This window comes from Bufo bufo, chromosome 7, assembly GCF_905171765.1.
Source record: "Bufo bufo chromosome 7, aBufBuf1.1, whole genome shotgun sequence".
NCBI lineage: Eukaryota > Metazoa > Chordata > Amphibia > Anura > Bufonidae > Bufo > Bufo bufo.
In genome coordinates this window covers 39,166,624-39,192,360 of record NC_053395.1, presented here as the reverse complement: position 1 = coordinate 39,192,360, position 25,737 = coordinate 39,166,624, and the positions used below count along the sequence as shown (strand labels likewise).

The 25,737-nt window shown below is 45.2% G+C and overlaps 1 protein-coding gene across 2 annotated transcripts in view; it reads right to left on the bottom strand.

The window, feature by feature from the left end:
- PRKAR1B (protein kinase cAMP-dependent type I regulatory subunit beta) overlaps positions 1-25,737 on the bottom strand; it is a 155,579-nt gene that overhangs the window by 7,940 nt on the left and 121,902 nt on the right. For both annotated transcript variants that reach the window (XM_040441954.1, XM_040441955.1), the window contains exon 9: positions 15,927-16,048. In XM_040441954.1, coding sequence (XP_040297888.1) covers positions 15,927-16,048 — 122 coding nt within the window. The remainder of the gene's footprint in view (positions 1-15,926; positions 16,049-25,737) is intronic.

Here is a 25,737-nt window from a genome sequence, read left to right as displayed (position 1 = left end):
TACACCAGGCGGGTTTCTAGAGAAAAAAAGCTGATGGCACTGGGAGGGGGTCAAATTATGGCATTGAGGGGGCTGATGAGTTTTCATAAAGGAAAACATTCTTTTAATTCGTTTTTTCTTACTCGATTTTTCGTACTCAATTAATCGTTGCACTTTGTTTAAACTGATGATCTATCCTCTGGATAGATCATCAGCATCTGATCGGCGGGGGTCCGACCCCTGGGACCCCCGTCGATCAGCTTTTAAGAAGGCAGCGGCGCTCCAGCAGCGGCGCGGCCTTCTCACTGTTTACCGCTGGCCGAGTGACGTCACGACTAGTATCAACTGGCCTGGGCGCAGCTAAGCTCCATTCAAGGGAAAGGAGCTTAGCTGCGCCCAGGCCAGTGATACTAGTCGTGACGTCACTGGGCCAGCGATAAACAGTGAGAAGGCCGCGGCGCTGCTGGAGCGCCACTGCCTTCTCAAACAGCTAATTGGCGGGGGTCCGACCCCCGCCGATCTGATGCTGATGATCTATCCAGAGGATAGATCATCAGTTTAAACAAAGTGCAGAACCCCTTTAATCTTTCCACATAACTGAGATTCTCCTTGCCTTTTATCAGTTTTGTTGTCCTTCCTTTGTACTTTTTCCAACTACAGGGCATCCTTTTTACGAACTGGTGCCCAGTGAACTGCACCTTTGAGACCAGGATGTACTAATGCTTTGTGCTCATACCTTATCAGTTCCTTCATTTTTAAAGCCGCTACAGTATCCTGCTGGCTTTAGAAGTAGCTGATTGACATTGTATTGCTACAGTACGGGAATCTACCTGCCAAAGTTGGAACATGCATCGTATAGATAACATTTTTTAGGTATTTAAAGGAGTTGTTCGGGTTCAGAACTGAACCTGGACATATCTCCATTTTCACTCAGGCAGCCCCCCTGATATGAGCATCGGAGGTGTTTGTTTATATTTTTAACACTGCTAGGTGGAGGCTTCCGCCTAGCAGTGTTGCCGGTGATGTCACCAGCACTGATGGGTGGGCTTTACAGGCTAGGGGGCCGCGGCCTCCACTTAGCTTTACCCAAGGAGAGCCCGGTACGTCACCGGATCTCCAGAAAAAGCCCATGCCCTGTGCGATTCAGTGCAGGGCAAAGGAGAGCATCGGAGCATGAAATGCTCCAATGCTCATATCAGGGGGGCTGCCTGGGTGAAAATAGGGATATGTCAGGGTTCAGACTTGTGTGTTGTAGTACAAGGCCCGCAGTGTCTTTTTCTAAGGAGAGATTCATTTTCATCACAATGAAGATTGACATCAGCCTTTTATGTTACCCCTTTAATGCAGGGTCAGGAGTCACTGCCCTTCTTGCCTTAGGGTCCGGCTACACGGACTCCTTGTCACTGACAAGACACGCAACTTTTTTTGTAATGATAGTCAATGGTGTCACAATGCAACAAGCTGCATCCATCCAAGTCATATTTTTTTCACACTGTTGCGTCACAGTCCTTTTTGTTAGAAGCGTCTCCCAATAATAAGCCATCACAGGGGGTCATTTTGCTGGGACCTTCCGTGATCAGCTATAATCTGGGAGGTCACATGGCAGTAAATGTTCCATTCCCCCACAGTGCCACCACAGGATAAATGAGGAATTACACAGTTCCTATAGAAATCAATGTGTTATTGGTGATGAGAGGACGCGCCAGGTCCTCCGGAGTGAGAGATACTCTTTGCAGCTACTCTGGCTAATAGTTGAGGGTCCTGAACAGTGGAACCCCTCTAAAAACTCACAACTGATTTTTTTTTTTATACCAGATAAACCCTTTAACCAAACTACCTAAAAAAATGTGTACAAGGTGAATCACACCACTTCATTTCAAGGTCCTTGTGACTTGTATAACTGAAAACCTCTTTATATGTGAACACCCCAAGCCGCCATGCCCAATCTCATTATCTTTTGGCTGTCCCTTTTGTCATTTCCTTAACCCTAGCAGACCAGCGGGCAATACACTACAAATACACAGTGCTTCCACATGCTTGTACTGTATGGTGCCATACCAGCTGCAAAGTGGTATACCAAATATATGCCCATGGCACCAGGATGTGCTCCACTGAATCTTATCTCTTCTTACAGAATCCAACTGGACCCATTATACACTCAAGCCACCCAACCCTCAGTGCCACTGGTAAGCACTGGTGTGGTATACATAGAGTATATGGAAGGTTGATAGATCCTCAGTCAGTCTCTTATTTTACACATGGTGGGGTTCTGAATTCTAGATCGGCATTGATTAACTGGCCCTAGTGTGTTTGAATGTCTGAATTAAGAACCTTACAGCATGACCTGACCATGCGGACTATGGCAAACGAGAGAACACAGAGGCTTATAGGGTAAGTATGCTCAGGTAAGTTATTGGTGGATGAGAAAAAGATGCACATCTTATTTTGTTGTGGAACACCCCAAGCATTGGGGTGGTCACTAAAGGCTGGTGTTGCCAATGTCATCCGATTCCTCACTCAATTGGGGGCCAACCCTTAGTAAAAAATAAACTGGGTTCAGTGGTTGAAAGAACTTCCAATCGCTATTAATTGGACATCTTCTGGGGAAAACACAACCCACAGCCTAGGCCTTTATAGTTGGCGCGCAAACCTGCGGCGCGTTTATGACGGCTGGATAGCTGGAGCTTCGTAGCATCCAGACACATCCTCAAGCTGATATCACAGACATGAAAAAGAAGTATTCACACTCCGAAACGCGCTGTCATAGGGCATTTTACTAATAAAGAAGTCCCACCGACAAAAACATCTCGGTCGTGTTTGCACCAGAAGATGTCCAATTAACAGCGACTTGGAAGTCCTTTCAACTGCTGAACCAAACTTAGTGAAGGCTGTGAGGGCATGTTGGGAATTGTAGTTTTACAACTGCTGGAGAGTCACAGACATAGGAGTAACTTGAAGGTCCTGGGCCCCTTTGAAAAATCTGTAACAGGGCCTACCATGTGCTTTCTATACTACTGGTGTCTTATTATGTGGTAGATTGGTCTTTGGGCCTTCTCAGGCTCCTGGGCCTGGGAGTGGTTGATACTTCTGCACCCCCTTGAGCTCCGTGCCTGGCCACATCTTGGAGACCACTGATCTAAGAGGTTGTTTGAAGAAAATTAACTATGTACTAGTGGCTCAGCAAGGAAAGAATATGAAACCATATTTTCCAGTTGCCAAGTATATGGACAAAAGCTTAACATCCCAGCTTCCTACTCCTCGTACATTGTGTATTGTCTGTTACAATGGCTATGTTTCTCTTGGATGTAATATAACACCGCGAAATCCTCTGTTATTAATCCTCCCTAGCTGAGACTGATAATGAAAGGGTTACCTTGTATTGTTCTTTTCGCTATACCATGGGAAGGTCAGGCCACAGGTTACTTGCAGGTGTCTCGTGTATAAAGCTTCATTCTAAAGGTTGTTGGCATGCATCAAAGAGCCAGCTATGGACTTGTGTGGGAAAACAATCAACTCAGCGTCTATTCCAAAGCCAGGTTTTACAGTCAGTGTGCCAACTTCAGAGCCCTGTGGCGCCGTGCCAGGCCTGTCCTCCTATTCCTCCTTCAGACACATCCATAGGCAAGCCAGGAAAAAAAATGTTGCATTTTAAGAATTCCTTCCCCGCACAAAGCTGGTCATTATCTCCCTATTCTCATCAGCCAAGCCAAAAATGTCTTCTGAGTCAACGTAAAAAAGCAAATATAATGGATTTTTTACCCCCGAAATGCTGTGTCTGTGATAAGACGTGAACAAAACAGAGTCACCAAGGGAATAATCATGTCTCGAGAAATAGAGAAATCTCTAATACCAGGGCGCTTCAAGAAAAGAGTAAGGAAGTGTAAGCAGGAAAGTAGGAAATAAGCAACCAAAGTCATGAGCTGATTCCGCACAATAATACAGCAGCGTAAAAAACAAGAAGGGCCCCCACAGCAAAGATCAAAATGGGCCACCCCATCATGGCGCCAGGTCTGGGCACCAGAAAAGAGCTCTCCTTGTAACATGTAGGCTGGGTCCGGACGTGCCTGACAATAGAGCAGAAAAGTTTGCAACTGTGACAAAAAAACGGAGCGTGTGGATGAGATCTGTCAAAATGCCCGAAAATCCGTGAAGGCAAATGCGTAGCTATTCAGTCATGTGGCGGACACAGCCTTAAAAGGGGTTTGCCGAGATATTTTTAATGATGACCTATCCTCTGGTTAGGTCATCAGTATCTGCTCAGTGGGGGGTCCAACACCCGAGACCCCCGCTGATCAGCTGTTTGAGAAGGCAGCGGCATTTGCAGTAGCGCCGCGGCCTTCTCGCAGCTTTCCATAGGCCATGCGATGTCACGTTCATTGGTCACATGGTCTACTCCAGGGATGCCCAACCTGCGGCCCTCCAGCTGTTGTAAAACTCCCACCATGCCCTGCTGTAGGCTGTGCAGACATGCTGGAAGTTGTCGTTTTGCAACAGCTGGAGGGCTGCAGGTTGGGCATCCCCGGTATAGGCGCATCGCAGCGAATGGGACTGAGCTGCGATACCAAGCACAGCCACTATACAATGTACGGCGCTGTGCTTGGTGATCTGAGAGGAGGCTGCAGCGCTACTGCGAGAGCCGGTGCCTTCTTAAACAGCTAATCAGTGGGGGTCCTGGGTGTCGGACCCCACTGATCAGATACTGGTGACCTATCCAGAGGATAAGTCATCAGTAAAAATATCTCAGAAAACCCTTTTAAGTGACCCTGCTGAAAACGACTGTCTGGATTATCAGGAGAAAAATGGATGGAATTTCACGGTATTCTGTATTAGTTCTAAAAATGCAAAAAACTAACTTGTTTAGGGTGTTTTTGAGTTGGTAGTAGGACCACGGTGCTCCTGGTATTGCCTGGGCCACGTGTGCGCCTTTGATCTCCTGCCTTGAATAGACACTGAGGACAATACAAGGCTATGGGGTTAAATGCACCTTTAATGGTCATGTCAATCTCCTGTAAAAAAAACTACCTGCGTGTCGCCCCCTGACAGCAGGAGCTGCGGCTTGTGAGGCCAGCAATTTAGAGCTTCCTTCTTGACAGCATTTGTCTTGCTAATTAATAATTAATCATTCTGCGTGTTTTAAGGAGATTATCAGTGTGATAGCAGAGTGTGCCTAAGGCCGTGCCTTCATTAATCAGGACAGAAAATACTTGTGTGTGTGTGTGTGTATCCTGGTTGGCGCGGGCAGTGCCGAGGGGTCCTCTCCAGGTTACGGAATTACATGGGACGCAGTAAACAACCACACAATGTAACTGTTCGCAAGGCTATAAACTTTTTATGGGCAGATTCTGCCATGAGATGCAGACAGCTGATCGGCCAAGTGCGTGTAACAAATGGGCTTTATTCAGAAGAAGTTGCGTCCCCGGGGGATAGGCCTGTGGGGGAATCCTTATTGGAAAAAAAACCACGGCATGCTGATTTTCTGCTGTGAACATGGAGACACAGATAATTACACCAGCTTGCTTCATTTGCCAGACAGAAAAACAAATACATAGTAACGCGACTTCTTCGGGCCCCGTGCCATGCTCTAAAACGCATCAACAGTGTTAAAGGGCATCTGTCAGCAGTTTTGTACCTATGAAACTGGCTGACCTGTTACATGTGCACTTGGCAGCTGAAGTCATCTGTGTTGGTCCCATGTTAATATGTGCCCGCATTGCTGAGAAAAATGATGTTTTCATATATGCAAATGAGCCTCTAGGAGCAACGGGGCGTTGCCATTACTCCTAGAGGCTCTGCTTTCTCTGCAACTGTCACACCCTCTCCACAGGGCCTGGCAGTGTAAATGTGACAATGCCTGGCCCTGTCAATCAAAGTGCCGAGGGAGCAGCAGTTGCAGAGAGAGCTGAGCCTCTAGGTGTAATGGTAACGCCCCTGTTGCTCCTAGAGGCTCATTTGCATATATGAAAACATCATTTTTCTCAGCAATGCGGGCAGATATGTACATGGGACCAACACAGATGCCTTCAGCTGCCAAGTGCACATGGAACAGGTCAGCCAGTGTCATAGGTACAAATCTGCTGACAGATGCCCTTCGGGGCTTGATTTTTGGCCTATTCAACTGGTTTGCCACACAGAACACATACAGCCATTAATAACGTGCATGTCTAAGATCAAAACGGCTGCCAATAGCTGAAAATCTGTGCTATAATCAGAAATATTTGGCAAAAGGAGGCCATCTTGTACATTAAAAGGAATTGTCTGGTTTGGAAAATCCATTTTCCAGTACGCTACTTGGCAATTCAAAGGGTCCGTTCAAAATCCTGATTGGCCAAAGTAGAGACTGGCGACAAAGAGCATATCTTGTCTTGGAGGACCCGGCGTGTTCATTCCTTACAATACATGGACAGCTCACTGGTTTCAGTGTAATACTTAATCTCTCCTGTGGTGGTGCTGTAGTCAAACTGAATACTTCTTGATTTCCATACACATGGTGGAAGGTCTGGGCTTTGGACATGGCTTGAAAAGCGTTACCGGGATTTCTCTGACCCATGCAGACACATAGCATAGTTTTAAAAGGAACCTGTCAGGAGATTCGCGCTGCCCATCTACAGATAGCTATGTTCACACAGCGGCGTTTCAGAGTAAATATGGTTCAACCCTCGTAGCAACATTTGCCATAAGTTTGTACATGTATGGCGGATATATCCGCAGGGACTAAATGGAGCAAGCTCAGAAGTTGAGCCCCCTCCATATTGCTGGCTGTGTTATATAGCTGATTTCGTGCCACAGTGCCCAAGATTGAAGGCAACTCTGATCCAAGCTGCCTAACTCCTTTAGGTACCACAGTCAATAGTCCATCTGTCCTCCAAATGGACCTTCCTCAACGCATTGCGAGGTGCTGAAGGGTTTTCATGGCAGTCAGAAATCTAGTGAAGGCCTCCAAGGCTGCAATCTTAGTACTCCCATCAAAATATCATACTATTTATCCCACATGGTGAACGCCATAAAACCAAAAACCACAAAGCCAGAATCAACAGTTTTTGGTCACCTCTCTACCAAAAAGTGTAATAAATTGTGATAAAAAAATGCATGTATACGAAAATGGTACTGATCAGGGATGAGCGAATCGATTCTAACAAATCAATTTGTCTCATCAGCAGGAGTTCTTCATCTGCGAGGAGGCCGGCCCGGACAATCTCACACCTGCGCAGCCGCTCCCAGTAGAGGCGCAAGCGCAGAGGCTCCGCTGGAAGTGCATGAACAGTCTCTGCTCCGGAAGCAGTTTCTCTGTGCTTGCACCGCTACTTGGAGCAGTGGGACAGGCGCGGGAATGTCAGGGCCGGGCAAGACGCGCGGACAGTCCCTAAGAGGTGAAGAGGTTAGAATCAATTTGCTCATCCCTAGTACCAATAAAAACACCACTTTTTTCAACTCATTTTTACCGCATAGTGAACCCCATATAAATCAAATCTGAAAATAATAGCGGAATCACATTTCTGTTTATAACACCCCCCCCCCACAAATCATTTTTTTACGTTTCTCAATAGATTATCTCGTCCATTCAATGGTGCAATTAGAAAATGCAAGTCGTCCTGCAAAAAACAAGCCCTCATACTACTAAGTTGGTGGAAAAACAAACAATTATGAAACATTAAAGTGACTGTGTCCTCAAGGGGCTTAAAACGCGTCAGCAACATTGACAAGACATTGATAATAATCTGCCCGGTTCTTCATGGTCTTCTTCCTACCTAGCACAAGGTGACTGGCAGGTCTCTTCCTATGGGAAAGGGGAAACCCTGTCAATCAAGCCATCCGAGGTGGACAGGAGCCATCCCATGAACTATTCTCCCCCCTTCCCGGAGTAGCCTTTTCAAGTAAAACACAGCGGTCTGTTAAAAGGGAGCCTGTAGGGATTTTTATGTGACCTGTGGTTTGAGAAACATCAATCTCCGGACAGGTTCCCTTTAAAAATGTAAAAATATCCAAATCCATTGTGGACTCGTGGTGATCAATGTATGAACATAAAAGTTAGATAATTTCCACTTTGCTACCCGACAATGTCTCACAGCCCCCAACCTTTGCTGCATTTTGGATGGGGGCAGTATTTCACTGTACACCTGCGGTAGGCTAGGTACTACACCTCTGTACTCAGTAATGTTTTTTCATAAATGTCAATGGACAATTTCCATTGACGAGTATTACGTGTAAAAATCATACAAACCATACATACAATTACAATATCTCTAAAGCTGGCTGACTAATATCTAGTTGTACTATGTTGAGGCCGTTTATGGTTGAGTACTTGACATTGATGTCTTTGCAGATCTGTCAATCACCAAATAAATAACTTACTTCCTAGAGCTGACCCAATGAACGAGATGTGAAGAGCAGAAATATAGTAAAAATAAAACACAAATCGTCTACACTGTCCATGGCTTTGTTGGGGACCGTACATCTGTCGGGGTTGCAGCCTGCCAGAATGTGATTCTTTATGACGAGAACCATTGCATGGCTCTTAAAAGTTTTTCCTATTTGTGCCAGGAAGCTCATATGGGATAATAGCGTGACCCTGGGCTCGGATACATTCCACATCTGTCCAGTCTGGGAAAGAAGGAGCTGCTTGTGTGAACTTCACTGAGAAATCAGATCTAGAACTGTATGACATTTCCTCTCCCCTCTCGGTTCTCGCAGGTTTTAAACACTTACGTAGGACTCATTGTAGGCAGAAAGAAGTTGAAAAAGAGTGAATGCTGATGGATCTATCTGGATATAGAATGTCTGATCCATATGGCCTTGTACCCATAGGTCTACTGCAGGAATGAAGAAGGTGTCCTACGTACACTTGTTGTAATGGTATTCTACAGTGGTCCCCAAAATCTAAATGGGACCCCCTGGTGCTGATTCCTAACAATAAATCAGGTCACCCCAGCCTCCAAAATCATCACTTATACTAAAGGGTGGTGTGGACCTTCTACCTTAGTAATTGGATTGGCTTTAGAAAAGTCCATACGATAGGTGGATAGCGTTGGTCTGAGCCAGGGCCTCTTCAGATGGGTCCCAGCTTGGAGTGGTGACGACCACACGGAGCATGGTCTTCCCACAGCCTGATCTTGCAGGATTATTTCCATCTTTATCATGCTGTGCTTCTGCAGTGCTCTGACCATCGAGCCTAATGATTAGACAGCGGCAAAGCAATGGTACGGAAGCTGCCACGGAGCAGAGCTGGTCTGTGACCCTCTGGTCCTTCATTCTTTACTAGCATATAGACAGCCGAAAAAGTACTGGGGAGCACGATCACGGGACCAGCGTGAATCATGACATGTAAGCCATGTTTTGATGTCAAAAACGGATTACAGGTCCTCTTAAAAAGTCCATGGGGCAAATTGACAGATCTGGTGAAGATTTCAACTATAATTTACACCACTTTCCTACATTATTTCCTAAATTATGATAAATGTTTTTGGCTGAAGAGGACCCATTCCACTTTTTTTTTTTTTACTTACGTGGGGCACATATGGAATCCTCTATATATGTCCAATCGTTTAAAAAAAAAAAAAGGGCCATGTGACCGATAAAGAACCACTACGTAAAAGATGTTCCCGCTCTGGCGGACCTATTGCATCCATACATTACGTGGACTGCCAAGTATGTAGCCAGACGTGGCTTTCCCAGTGAAAACCTAGGGTGCAGGGAAGCCGGGCCCAAAGTGAAAACCTGCTTCCATTAAAAAGGGGTGCCTCCACTGGAGAACATCTTTACTCTAAAATGCGATCACAAATATTCTAGCAGCTATTAAATGGAATCTGTCACAAGGTTTATGGTGTCCTAACTAAGGACAAAATATACTAGTGACAGATCCCCTTAGCAAAATGCTGGGTCACGTTCTTTAATCGGCCCGGCCGTTCTGCCAAAAGCTTGTATTGAATAGCGTCAGCACATGCCGATGAGTCCTCAAATTCATGAGCTCCTGGTTTCCCCGCTCACCTGCTGCTGATTCAGATGGAAAAAAAACTGTCAATCAGAGGCAGGCGTGCGGGGAGAGCCGTGAGCTCATGAATATGGGGACTCAGTGGCGTGGATTTAAAAGTGAAGGCGACAGAAAACCGGTGACAGATTCCCTTTTAATGGAATCCATCACCAGGTTTATGCTGCTCATGAATACGAGGACTCCACGTTTGGCTGGCACTGCACCTAATAAAGTTAAATTTTTGGGAGAAAAAAGTAAATGGTAACCCACTATATTAAGAGTGTCTGTCACTACTTTACACTGCCCTCAGATGGGGCAGCAGAAACCTGGTGGTGTATTCTATTTCCAACAGCAGTGATGAAGGAAAGATCATAGTCTAAGGCCTCCTGCACACGACCGTTTTTTTTTGCGGTGGCGCAAAAACGGGTTCCGTTTTTCCGTGATCCGTGACCGTTTTTTCGTCCGTGGGTCTTCCTTGATTTTTGGAGGATCCACGGACATGAAAAAAAATGGCGTTTTGGTGTCCGCCTGGCCGTGCGGAACCAAACGGATCCGCACTGACTTACAATGCAAGTCAATGGGGACGGATCCGTTTGACGTTGACACAATATGGTGCAATTGCAAATGGATCCGTCCCCCATTGACTTTGAATGTAAAGTCAGGAGTTAATATACCATAGGATCGGAGTTTTCTCCAATCCGATGGTATATTTTAACTTGAAGCGTCCCCATCACCATGGGAACGCCTCTATGTTAGAATATACCATCGGATTTGAGTTACATCGTGAAACTCAGATCCGACAGTATATTCTAACACAGAGGCGTTCCCATGGTGATGGGGACGCTTCAAGTTAGAATATACTACGAACTGGGTACATGACTGCCCCCTGCTGCCTGGCAGCACCCGATCTCTTACAGGGGGCTGTGATCAGCACAATTAACCCCTCAGGTGCCGCACCTGAAGGGGTTAATTGTGCATATCATAGCCCCCTGTAAGAGATCAGGAGCTGCCAGGCAGCAGGGGGCAGACCCCCCTCCCTTCCCAGTTTGAATATCATTGGTGGCCAGTGTGGCCCCCGCTCTATTGTATTATCATTGGTGGCCAGTGTGCGGCCTCCCCCGGCCCCCCCTTCCTCCCTCTATTGTATTATCATTGGTGGCCAGTGTGCGGCCACCCCCCCATTGTGTTAATATCATTGGTGGCCAGTGTGCGGCCTCCCCCCCCCCCCCCCCCCGATCATTGGTGGCAGCGGAGGGCTCCGATCGGTAACCTGTAGGCCTGGTTGCCATGGTTACTTAGCAATATTACAAGCATCATACTTACCTGCTGCGCTGTCTGTGTCCGGCCGGGAGCTCCTCCTACTGGTAAGTGACAGGTCTGTGTGGCGCATTGCTTAATGATCTGTCACTTACCAGTAGGAGGAGCTCCCGGCCGGTCACAGATAGCGCAGCAGGTAAGTATGATGCTTCTAATATTGTAATATTGCTAAGTAACCATGGCAACCAGGCCTGCAGTAGCGTCCTGGTTGCCATGGTTACCGATCGGAGCCCCAGCGATTAAACTGGGACTCCGATCAGAACTCTCCGCTGCCACCAATGATCGGGGGGGGGGGGGGGGGGGGGGGGGGGCGCGCACACTGGCAACCAATGATATAAACACAATAGAGGGGGGGCCGGGCGCACATTGGCCACCAATGATATTAATACAATAGAGGGGGGGCTGGGGGGGCCGCACACTGGCCACCAATGATAATACAATAAAGGGAGGAAGGGGGGGCCGGGGGAGGCCGCACACGTGCCACCAATGATATTACAATAGAGGGAGGGGGGGCCGCACTGGCCACCAATGAAATTAAAACTGGGGAGGGAGGGGGATCTGCCCCCTCCTGCCTGGCAGCACCTGATCTCTTACAGGGGGCTAAGATAAGCACAATTAACCCCTCAGGTGTGTAACCTGAGGGGTTAATTGTGCGGATCACAGCCCCCTGTAAGAGATCGGGTGCTGCCAGGCAGCAGGGGGCAGTCATGTACCCAGTTCGTAGTATATTCTAACTAGAAGCGTCCCCATCACTATGGGAACGCCTCTGTATTAGAATATACTGTCGGATTTGAGTTTTCACGAAGTGAAAACTCAGCTCTGAAAAAGCTTTTATGCAGACGGATCTTCGGATCCGTCTGCATGAAAATAGCCTACGGCCACGGACCACGGATACGGATGCTAATCTTGTGTGCATCAGTGTTTTTTCACGGACCCATTGACTTGAATGGGTTCGTGAACCGTTGGCCGTGAAAAAAATAGGACAGGTCATATTTTTTTCACGGCCAGGAAACACGGATCACGGATGCGGCTGCCAAACGGTGCATTTTCCGATTTTTCCACGGACCCATTAAAAGTCAATGGGTCCGCGAAAAAAACCGGCACAACGGTCGTGTGCAGGAGGCCTAAAGCATAACTAGAAGCTCTTGGAACCTGACACACACCAATCAACTATCTCCGGTTGGGAATTGACAATCTATGTTCCAACCCTCCCCCAACAGATGATGTCGGGGAAGAGAACGATGGGGGGAACTGAATTTCAGCACCTGATCTTTTTGTTCTCCTGCTGTGTCAGGCAGCGGCTTTCGTCTTTCAGCATTGAAAACTTATACAAGCTTGGCTGAACCCAGCGTGTATGTTTATGGGGAGTCGGGAGGCATACGAGTGTAAGGGCACCTTAAAACGATTGGTTCAAGAAAAAAAATCACTTTAACAGGGGGCCAACAGAACACTACCACTGAGCCATCCATTTAATCTTTTTGGGTGCCGAGCCGCCGATTTCCCGACTTCTTTTCTGTCATCCAAGATGGCCGCACTGCTTCTCAGACTACAATGTGCATCGGTAGTCCAAGACACTTCTTGCTTGTCCAGCTTATGTGAGCAGTGGACTACCTAACGTCTTGGACTTCTATCTTGAGCAACACAACGGAAGCCTGAGAACTGAAATGATGAAAAGGAGGGCACCAGGTAAGTATTCTGTTCGCTTCTCAGTCAATGTGATTTTTTTTTCTTAAGGCTCCAAGGCCCAGGTTTCTTAAAGCTCTGAACCCGGACATACCTACAATTTCACCCAGGCAGTCCCCATTTCATGCTCCGATGCTCTTCTTTGCCCTGCGCTAAATCACGCAGGGCAAAGGCATTTTCTGGAGTTCTGGTGACGTACCAGGCTCTCCATAAGGACTGCTAGGCGGAGGCTTCCACCCAGCAGTGAACACGGTGACGTCATGGCACTAATGGGTAGGCTTTAGCGCTGGACAAGGGAGAGCATCGGAGCATGAAATGCTCTGATGCTCATATCAGAGGGGCTGCCAGGCTAAAAATGGGGGTATGTCGGGGTTCAGCTCTGAACCCGGACAACCCCTTTAAGGCTCCAAGGCCCAGGTATGACTACAACTTCTGCAACCTCTTTGCTTCACTGTAATCCTATATGGTGAGAACTAGCGTTGATTGATCACACTTCTATCCAAGTACCTTGTCTGTAGCATTGACCACCTACTAAAACACTACTGAAATACCGCTCTGATTTGAGGAAAAATCCATATATGTCATGTTCAAATAAATAATCTCTGCCTGAAATAAATATTACATTTTACACTCTGACTGATGTTCCTGCCAAGTCCGCGCGTACAAAAGGAAGCTGAAGGAATCCAACGTTCTTCCCTGACATTGTCAGACCACCTTCCCACGACGCCCTGTACGCGAATGGTCCTCAAGACATTTAATCTTCATTCAAAACGCAGGATTCCACCGAGGATGAACCCTGGAGACTCCCGCTTCTTTTTATACAGAAGTCTGCAAGCGATTAGCTTCACAAAGACTCATGATCTAAGAATTCTCTTGTATCAACATCTTCCCGCAAGCTCCAACATGTTTCTTATTACGAATTCAACTGCTATGAGATCATCTTTATCAGGTACTCAGGTCATTTGCTTGATCAAAAATCTGCTCCGACCCACATTGATCGTTGACTTTCGCCGCTCTGCAAAGGACGTACAAGTGTTCGCAGATTTCTTTCCTCCCCGCTAACACAGGCGCCTCATCAAGAGATAAAGCAGCGTGGAAAATTGGCAACGTACATAAAAAGTTACCAACTTTTTTTTTAATGGAACAGCTGTTGGAATTTGGAGCCATGCCACATCAGTGCTTTCTTTGCCAGCCTGTGTTGCTCTTATATCCATGGAAATGGGGTGGATCGCGAGAACATGTAAAGTTGGTGAGGGAATGGTTCCTCTAAAACCTGGCACTACCTGCCAAATCACATCATAATCATTCATACTGCGGCCATTAATTCTGGAGAGTCCCCCGCCCCAAGACAATCCATCGCTTGGAACGGTTTGAGAAGAAAAGACTACCCTAGGCTATGTACACAAGTCTTAGTCATTTCTATATTAATAGCAGTAGACAACCGCAGCGGTTGGAAGTGTGCACCTTATGACCAAAGAGCTGATTCAAGGGCTTCCTACGCCATATGGCGGATTTTCATTAAACCCACATCCTTGTAATCTAGTGAAACATATAACAGATAATCAGCTGGCGTGTTGGCATGACAATAAACCGCAAGTGTATTTATGTCCTCTGTATCATGCTTATGACAATAATCCCCTATTATTTTATATTATCTGGTATAATAAAAGCCAAAAATACACCTACAATAACCACTGGGACACAGTCATATACCACAAGTCTATACAGGCTCCTAATAGGCTACATAGTAGAAATATCATCTCGCCAAACCCTGAGATACACAAAAAAGGGGGAAAAAAATGTCAGGTTGGTGCTTGACTCCTGCACAGGAACATCTCCGATTCTAATGATTTCTCTGTGTATATGGTTCTGACATGAATATTTAATGTTAATTTCATCGTATTTCCAGCAACCAAAAAACATCAGAACTATGATGTCATTACTGGAGGAGTAAGTAATATCAGGATGACTGATTGATATATCAACGGGCAGGAGTCGTGAGAAGTCCATGTGATTGCACTAACCTGATCACGTTTGATCGAGTTTTGTAATGTATTCCTATAGGGATTCATGAAATTGCATGTTTAAATGTTTTGACAACCTCAGATTGCAACTTACCAACATTTTAATATGAAACCTTGAGACAATTTAAGAGTTTAGAAGAAGAAATTAAAGCTCAGGGTGGTTTGATGGCCAAGTCATAATATGAGGACTTCATGGCCAACCATGACATCTCCCCAACGACATCTCTATAATGTTCAACAGACTCTGCATTAATCAATAGTACAGTGAGTGTCACTTGTGTCTGGCATGTTTTAGCAGATTTGCTCTGTACATGCTGAATGTACAGTTTGCAGATCTCTCAGTCATTTTGGATGGAGACGAGTAGCCTTTCACTGCACACAGAAAGTAGAGGAGAAGCTGCTTAAAGAGGTTGTCTGACTTCAGAAAATAGCATTTATTATGTAGAGAAAGTGAATACAAGGCAATTACTAATGTATTGTGATTGTCCATATTACCTCCTTTACTGGCTGGGTCACGTTTCCATGGTTATGACCACCCTGCAATCTATCAGTGGTGGTCGTGCTTTCACACTATAGGAAAAAGAGCTGGCCTCTCTGGTGACTGGGACTATGAGAGCACACTATGGCAGTGACACATTTTGAGAGATCCCCTACGTTTGGTCTCTAGCTGGCAACTGCTGTGGAATTTTTGGATCCTACAAGGACTGTAAGATCACATTTGATATTTTTATATCAGAATTAGCAGCATTAGAAGCCCTTCAAAGATAGTTGGCCTACTGTCAGCACCAATCCTCTCCTGCTGAAAAGAGTTTTCTCTGGCACAGGGCTCCCTGGCATGCAGAAGACTTCACAGCTTATCCAACCTGTAGTAAAACTTAATGACACTGGTGTATGAGGTGCTGTCCTCGGGTTACTCTTGTGATGGACAATGAAATAAAAAGAGCTATGTATACACTGACCTCAGTAATGATGAAGAAGTCATCTCCGGGCTCTCCCTGAACCACTATTTTTTCTCCATCTTCAAATTGAACAGGTTCTAGTGCATCGGCCACGGTCAGACGCTCCCATTTATCCAGGGATTCTGCAAGACAAGTAAGAAACAAAGATGACTTTTGGATTACAGTACATTCCAGACCCCAACAAACTGAAAGGCATTATAGATGGGGCCTATAACCTGTTCAAGCTAGGAGTTGTAGCTTTGCAAGAGCTAAAGAGCTAAGGTTGAAGACCACGGCATCATATGATCGAGTCTATCAGAATACACAATGATGATGCACAGGGGTGGACTGGCCATAGACCCTACAGGGAAACTTCTTGGTGGGCCATTGTCCAGGGGGTTGCCCGAGCCCTCTTCATGATTCCAACCTGATGCTCCTAGTGTTAATTGCCGTCCAGTACTTATGTACCCCGATCATCATACACATGTGGTTTCCTGACCCAAAACAAAGGGGCAGCTCTGAGGGAGGTATTTTGTGCAGCACTGTGGTATTTGGTTCTGCTGGGGTGGTATTGTGTGTTGCACTATGGTATTGTTGGCCCCCCCGACTTGAGTTGTCCCTGCCTACTTCTGAAGGCCTTGCCTCCTGTCAATTTGGACCAGCCTACAACGTGGGGCCACTTTTAGTTTTTTTTCCAGGGCCACTTCAAGTTCCTAGTCTGATGATGGATCAAGCAGCAACATTTTAGGTGAAGCTTTTTAAGTAAGGAAGTGCTGGTTAGAAGAAAATGTGTCAGGAGAACCATAGGCCGGGTCAAGATACAGTGGCTAATTTTTGCCATGGATTTTGCTAGAAATGTGCATGAATTCCGCCATGTCGGGACCTGGCCTACAGAAATTCGAGCCCTGGCTCCATGGTGATTTTGTGGATCCCCATTATTGCACACTGTGAAAACCTGTGGGGATTAAATTTGTAAGTGCATTTGATGTCGAAACCTCACATCTGAAAAATGCAGCAGTGTTGGCGGCAGGCTTGGGATTTCATGCTCCCCGTAAGGTTCTTCAAAAAAGTGCTACCATACTAAAAGAGGTATTTTACTGTATGAGGACTTGGCAAGTCATGGCAAGCAAATCAGAAAGTTTTCAGCAGAGTAACTGTCCCTGGCATACAGTCAACAGTCCTGGAGCCGAAAGTTTGTGCTGGAAGACGGACCATTTGCCATACTTAATGCGATTTTTTAAGGAGTTTCCCTTTTCACTACTGCAGCTGTTCAGAAGGAAAATTATAAGTTAATTATCACCTCTTGCTTGTTTTGAGAATTGGTCAATAAGGGTTGATCATGGGAACATGCATGAAAGGCATTCTGGAAAAAAAGGATCTTTTTTTTTGTCCATGGGCTGTGTTTGGTATTGCAGTTTGAAAAAACCTCTGTGTCTAACACAGACTAAATCCAAGCCCACCGAAAAAAAAAGGGAAATCCAAATATCAAAACAGAAACAACCGGTGGAACCATATCATATCAATATACTATATATATACACTGCGTGCAGAATTATTAGGCAAATGAGTATTTTGACCACATCATCCTCTTTATGCATGTTGTCTTACTCCAAGCTGTATAGGCTCGAAAGCCTACTACCAATTAAGCATATTAGGTGATGTGCATCTCTGTAATGAGAAGGGGTGTGGTCTAATGACATCAACACCCTATATTAGGTGTGCATAATTATTAGGCAACTTCCTTTCCTTTGGCAAAATGGGTCAAAAGAAGGTCTTGACAGGTTCAGAAAAGTCAAAAATAGTGAGATATCTTGCAGAGGGATGCAGCACTCTTAAAATTGCAAAGCTTCTGAAGCGTGATCATCGAACAATCAAGCGTTTCATTCAAAATAGTCAACAGGGTCGCAAGAAGCGTGTGGAAAAACCAAGGCGCAAAATAACTGCCCATGAACTGAGAAAAGTCAAGCGTGCAGCTGCCAAGATGCCACTTGCCACCAGTTTGGCCATATTTCAGAGCTGCAACATCACTGGAGTGCCCAAAAGCACAAGGTGTGCAATACTCAGAGACATGGCCAAGGTAAGAAAGGCTGAAAGACGACCACCACTGAACAAGACACACAAGCTGAAATATCTCAAGACTGATTTTTCTAAGGTTTTATGGACTGATGAAATGAGAGTGAGTCTTGATGGGCCAGATGGATGGGCCTGTGGCTGGATTGGTAAAGGGCAGAGAGCTCCAGTCAGACTCAGACGCCAGCAAGGTGGAGGTGGAGTACTGGTTTGGGCTGGTATCATCAAAGATGAGCTTGTGGGGCCTTTTCGGGTTGAGGATGGAGTCAAGCTCAACTCCCAGTCCTACTGCCAGTTTCTGGAAGACACCTTCTTCAAGCAGTGGTACAGGAAGAAGTCTGCATCCTTCAAGAAAAACATGATTTTCATGCAGGACAATGCTCCATCACACGCGTCCAAGTACTCCACAGCGTGGCTGGCAAGAAAGGGTATAAAAGAAGAAAATCTAATGACATGGCCTCCTTGTTCACCTGATCTGAACCCCATTGAGAACCTGTGGTCCATCATCAAATGTGAAATTTACAAGGAGGGAAAACAGTACACCTCTCTGAACAGTGTCTGGGAGGCTGTGGTTGCTGCTGCACGCAATGTTGATGGTGAACAGATCAAAACACTGACAGAATCCATGGATGGCAGGCTTTTGAGTGTCCTTGCAAAGAAAGGTGGCTATATTGGTCACTGATTTGTTTTTGTTTTGTTTTTGAATGTCAGAAATGTATATTTGTGAATGTTGAGATGTTATATTGGTTTCACTGGTAAAAATAAATAATTGAAATGGGTATATATTTGTTTTTTGTTAAGTTGCCTAATAATTATGCACAGTAATAGTCACCTGCACACACAGATATCCCCCTAAAATAGCTAAAACTAAAAACAAACTAAAAACTACTTCCAAAAATATTCAGCTTTGATATTAATGAGTTTTTTGGGTTCATTGAGAACATGGTTGTTGTTCAATAATAAAATTAATCCTCAAAAATACAACTTGCCTAATAATTCTGCACTCCCTGTAAAGATCAGGAGAAAAATAAGGCAAGTTGGAAAAAGATACAAAGAAAAGCGAGGGGCAAAACCTCACTGAATAGCCACGTCCACCATATGCCCCGCAATATGATGTAATAATGCCAAATATATAGCTATATTAAAATCCCTATATGAATCATGGATGGTGCTGAGAATCATTAAGCTTCTACTGAACAGAGAGTGCAATACGTCTCTACTGAACAGAGAGTGCAATACGTCTCTACTGAACAGAGAGTGCAATACGTCTCTACTGAACAGAGAGTGCAATACGTCTCTACTGAACAGAGAGTGCAATACGTCTCTACTGAACAGAGAGTGCAATACGTCTCTACTGAACAGAGAGTGCAATACGTCTCTACTGAACAGAGAGTGCAATACGTCTCTACTGAACAGAGAGTGCAATACGTCTCTACTGAACAGAGAGTGCAATACGTCTCTACTGAACAGAGAGTGCAATACGTCTCTACTGAACAGAGAGTGCAATACGTCTCCACTGAACAGAGAGTGCAATACGTCTCTACTGAACAGAGTGCAATACGTCTCTACTGAACAGAGAGTGCAATACGTCTCCACTGAACAGAGAGTGCAATACGTCTCTACTGAACAGAGTGCAATACGTCTCTACTGAACAGAGAGTGCAATACGTTTCTACTGAACAGAGAGTGCAATACGTCTCTACTGAACAGAGAGTGCAATACGTCTCTACTGAACAGAGAGTGCAATACGTCTCTACTGAACAGAGAGTGCAATACGTCTCTACTGAACAGAGAGTGCAATACGTCTCTACTGAACAGAGAGTGCAAAACGTCTCTACTGAACAGAGAGTGCAATACGTCTCTACTGAACAGAGAGTGCAATACGTCTCTACTGAACAGAGAGTGCAATACGTCTCTACTGAACAGAGAGTGCAATACGTCTCTACTGAACAGAGAGTGCAATACGTCTCTACTGAACAGAGAGTGCAATACGTCTCTACTGAACAGAAAGTGCAATACGTCTGTACTGAACAGAGAGTGCAATACGTCTCTACTGAACAGAGAGTGCAATACGTCTCTACTGAACAGAGAGTGCAATACGTCTCTACTGAACAGAGAGTGCAATACGTCTCTACTGAACAGAGAGTGCAATACGTCTCTACTGAACAGAGAGTGCAATACGTCTCTACTGAACAGAGAGTGCAATACGTCTCTACTGAACAGAGAGTGCAATACGTCTCTACTGAACAGAGAGTGCAATACGTCTCTACTGAACAGAGAGTGCAAAACGTCTGTACTGAACAGAGAGTGCAATACGTCTCTACTGAACAGAGAGTGCAATACGTCTCTACTGAACAGAGAGTGCAATACGTCTCCACTGAACAGAGAGTGCAATACGTCTCCACTGAACAGAGAGTGCAATACGTCTCCACTGAACAGAGAGTGCAATACGTCTCTACTGAACAGAGAGTGCAATACGTCTCTACTGAACAGAGAGTGCAATACGTCTCCACTGAACAGAGAGTGCAATACGTCTCCACTGAACAGAGAGTGCAATACGTCTCTACTGAACAGAGAGTGCAATACGTCTCTACTGAACAGAGAGTGCAATACGTCTCCACTGAACAGAGAATGCAATACGTCTCCACTGAACAGAGAGTGCAATACGTCTCTACTGAACAGAGAGTGCAATACGTCTCTACTGAACAGAGAGTGCAATACGTCTCCACTGAACAGAGAATGCAATACGTCTCCACTGAACAGAGAGTGCAATACGTCTCTACTGAACAGAGAGTGCAATACGTCTCTACTGAACAGAGTGCAATACGTCTCTACTGAACAGAGTGCAATACGTCTCTACTGAACAGAGTGCAATACGTCTGTACTGAACAGAGAGTGCAATACGTCTCTACTGAACAGAGAGTGCAATACGTCTCTACTGAATAGAGAGTGCAATAAGTCTCTACTGAATAGAGAGTGCAATACGTCTCTACTGAACAGAGAGTGCAATACGTCTCTACTGAACAGAGTGCAATACATCTCTACTGAACAGAGAGTGCAATACGTCTCTACTGAATAGAGAGTGCAATACGTCTCTACTGAATAGAGAGTGCAATACGTCTCTACTGAATAGAGAGTGCAATACGTCTCTACTGAATAGAGAGTGCAATACGTCTCTACTGAACAGAGTGCAATACGTCTCTACTGAACAGAGAGTGCAATACGTCTCTACTGAACAGAGTGCAATACGTCTCTACTGAACAGAGAGTGCAATACGTCTCCACTGAACAGAGAGTGCAATACGTCTCCACTGAACAGAGAGTGCAATACGTCTCCACTGAACAGAGAGTGCAATACGTCTCCACTGAACAGAGAGTGCAATACGTCTCTACTGAACAGAGAGTGCAATACGTCTCTACTGAACAGAGAGTGCAATACGTCTCTACTGAACAGAGAGTGCAATACGTCTCTACTGAACAGAGAGTGCAATACGTCTCTACTGAACAGAGAGTGCAATACGTCTCTACTGAACAGAGAGTGCAATACGTCTCCTCTGACATCCATATGCCCTGTGACACACTCCCCTTATCAAGAGGGAGTCTAAAGGACTTGTAGGACTTTAGAGGAAATTTCACGCATACATATGGAATTATGTGTGATTTTCGCTGCAACACAACTATTGAAAGTTAATACGTTTGTGTTGCAACCTCCAAGTCGCCATGGCCTTCACCCGCAAGTAATCCAGGCGGCTTGTGAGTTGCGACAAGAACGTATTAATTTTCAGTAATTGCGATGCTGCAGCGATACCCTGAGATCTTTGCTCACACGACATGTCACAGGAAAAGTCGCCCATGACCTAGTATAATATTTGACATCATCTAAGAGTTTTTATTTGAATACATAGCTATACAATTAGGGCAAAGAGGTTTAAAAGTATCCACTGAGTCATGAGTAAGACTGTGTAACAGTTGAAACGCGTTGGTAATGGAACAGCGGTATGCTTCGGAATCTTTTTAAAATTGTACCAGAAATAAAGGTGAATACTTTTAAAGGGGTTATCCAATTTCACAAACAGACCCCCCATGTGCCGGTCCCCTCACAGGTAATATACTTACCCGCTCCGAAATGCTAGGGAGGCATGTCCCCGTCTGCCATTGGCTGCTCCCCCCCGACACCAGATGATTTCATCCGTGTACAGGGAGAAGCAGCAGCAGTGAAGGGACCAGGGGCAGCGCAGGGAGTGGGGTAAGTATATTACCTGTGAGGGGCCCGGCATATGGGGGGCCTTTTGTTTGTGAAATTGGATAACCCCTTTAAATCTTCAGGCGCTGCACAATCACTTGCTGGATTCAATACACTACTGGAACGGAGTCTCGGGCACAGGAATTCAACCCCGCTGCAGGAGTTGGTGTGAGTCTATTTTGTTGTTCATTTTGAGGTTCCTGGTGGTCCTAACATTGGTCTTGGCCAGTAAAGGGGTTCATGTTGAAGTCCCTGGTGGTCCTGGAACATTTAGAAGACCCACTTTTAGGTTCTGCCTAAGAGTCCAGTCCTTGGCACCCTACAAAAACATGGGTAATAGCCTGGTTTGACTCCCCCTATAACTCTCCAAGCCTTTACCATGAGTTCTGCGAAATATCTGTGACGGGTTTAGCACAAAGTGATATAACTACATTGTCCAGGTGCAACGTCTTCTGGAACCAAGGTGGAGACATCTTCTGACATTTCCAGGATACACTCTTGGTCCTGGCATTTTGGGGGTGTTTAGACAGGTAACAGAAAGACCTCCAGCAGCAGAACATAATCATGATTTATTAGCCATTAGTCAAGAACGTGAAAAGTTTTTGTAGAGTTTTTTTTTTTCTGCTTGAACCATTGCAGAAGTTCAAGAATATATTCCTTGAATTATTCATGTCAGCTGGCATGACGGACCCTTTGTTTGCTTCTTAGGCAGCAGATGCCTTGATGTTTTGTTAAACCGGCCACGGCTATTTGCTCTGACGTCTTTAGTAACATGTAACCTAATGTAATCTGTAATGCAAATCCTTCTGCGGAGCAATTAGAGCCCTGCGGTAATGGCTAGGGCTGTGCCACTTATCAGGTAGTTGTCTTTGGCTAATGGTGATTGATCAGTGGTCGAGGGGGGAGGGGTGCAGTGTCGCAGGGGGTAAGGGCAAATACTGGCATTTATTAGACGGACGGCCCTTACGTACACACAGGGCAAACAGGTAAATAATGGGGAAATAAACAATCTTTGTAAAAGTTTTTGAAATAAAAATAAATAAAAATAAAAAAATATTAAAATAGTGCATTCAGCCCTCAAACCATAAGTTATTTCCTTCAAGTGAAAGTATTCGATGAAATATGTTACGGGCAGATGTTTCAAGGAAAATCCTATTAATCACACGTGATTAACTCTGCTTTGCTCAGGCAGCTTCCCCCTTCACGCTATGTTTTGGCAATTCATGAGAATTTACGACTTTCTGTTGTTAAAATCAAATTTTCTGTGTAATTATATTTTCATACTATTAAGGGCTCATGCACACGGCCATAGCGGTCTTTGTGGTCCGCAAATTGCGGATCGTCAAAACGCGGATACCAGCCGCGTGCGTTCTGCTTTTTGTGGAACGGAACGTCCGGCCCATAAAAGAACAGTCCTATCCTTGTTCATAATGCAGACAGGAATAGGACATGTTCTATCTTTTTGCGGGTGCCACGGAATGGACATACGGACGGTGTGGACATGGTGTGCTGTCCGCATCTTTTGCGGCCCCACTCAAGTGAATGGGTTGGCATCCGAACCACAAAAAAATTTGGATCGCATGTGGAAAAAAAATACGTTCGTGTGCATGAGCCATAAGGAGGTTTCTCGATCTGCCAGACTGCATATGAATATTAGGCATCATGCACACCAACGTGTCCGTATTTCATTCCACAAACCACGGATCCACGTCTTCTGTTTCTCACTAGAAACGACTATTCTTGTCCGCACTGCAGACAATAATAGGACATGTTCTATAATTTGCAGAACGTATATATCGATGCGGACAGCACACGGGAGATATCCGCGGGTTGTCCTTTTTTTTTTGTGGACCCTAGAGAAATGAATGCGTCTACATGCAATCCACGAGGAATTGGATTGGCCACAGATGCAAAATATGGTCTAAGACTACTTTTTTGTGGCCCACCCTGAACAATGAATAAGCTTTATTTGTGGACCTATCAGGTCACTTCTGCTGTCCTATATGTAAGCAGTGTAGCATGGGTTTACGGGGAATGTGAGGTGGGTGGAGGGGGGGGGGGGGTTCTACTCAAATACCAGGAAAAAGTTCTGAAATTCATCGATTTTGGAATAATAATTGAAAGAAAATCTGACTAGAACAGGGTATATATTGAAGCATTACTAACCAGTCTGGGACAGCTAGTTGACAACCCCCTAGGACCTGTTATGGTGGCTCTAGTGGGTGAATACAATTTTTATATAGTAATTATAATGTATTTTTAGGTTTATATTTATATATACATTATTATTATTATTTATATTAATATTAATAATTATAATAATTTTAGAGGGTTTGCCCAGGAGTATAAAGCATGTCTGCTGTCTTTCTTTCAAAAACAGCGCCCCGTCTGTCTGCAGGTTGAATGTGGTATTGCAGCTCTGCCCAATTCACTTCAACGAAGCTGAGCTGCAATACCAGACCCAAACGATGCATAGAGTTGTGGTGCTGTTTCTGGAAGAAAGCCGTCATGTCTTTCTAATCTTGGACAACCCTTTGAATTTTATAATTTTTTCTTATTACATTTCATTTATCATCGTACTTTGCTTATTTTTGTACTATTTGGCAAATTACATAGTCAAAGAGGTTTTCAGGGATTATAATATTGATAGCCTATCCTCAGGATAGGTCATCAATATCAGATCGGCGGAGGTTTGACTCCTGGAAGCCCTGCTGATCACCTGCACCAAGAGGCCATGGCGCTCCCCTCTTTCTAGGCCATGTGATGTCACGTCCATCGGTCACGTGGCCTCGGGGCAGCTCCTTCCCATTCAAGTGAATGGGGCTCAGCTGCGATACCAAGCACAGCCGCTATTCAGCGGACGGCGAGGTGTTTGGTGAGCAGCGAGGAGGCTGCTGGCAGCTTCTCCATACAGCTGATCGTCAGGGGTGCCGGGCGTCGGACCCCACCTATCTCATAGGCCATCAATATGAAAATCCTGGAAAGCCCCTTGAAACCAGGCATGCTTAACCTGCGGCCCTCCAGCTGTTGCAAAACTACAACTCCCAGCATGCCTGAACAGCCTACAGCAGGGCATGGTGGGAGTTGTAGTTTCACAACAGCTGGAGGGCGGCAGGTTGAGCATCCCTGCTTTAAACAATAGTTACACTTACATAAATAAATAAAAAGGTTAAAACATGACTTAATTACAATAATAAATGATACGTAATGTAAACAATGTAACCGGAAAAGCACCTGACAAGTTCTGCCAAACACTTCAGATAAAGCGTCGCGGATTATGTCCCCTCCTACTTTTAAAGCCTCAGGATTTAGACTTCGGCTCCGCGCACATGTAAAATCATTTAGGCTTGGTGCATGAGATCAGATAGCTACTCAGAAAACCCTCAGGAACAGATGCGAGCTTACACAAACCAATAAACTGATTAGCGTGCAGGACCCCCATGCCGGTTTATGTGGCTGCTGTGTGGTCTGCTGTAACCGAGCTTTATGTCTTTCTACAGCCTAAGGCTACATTCACACGT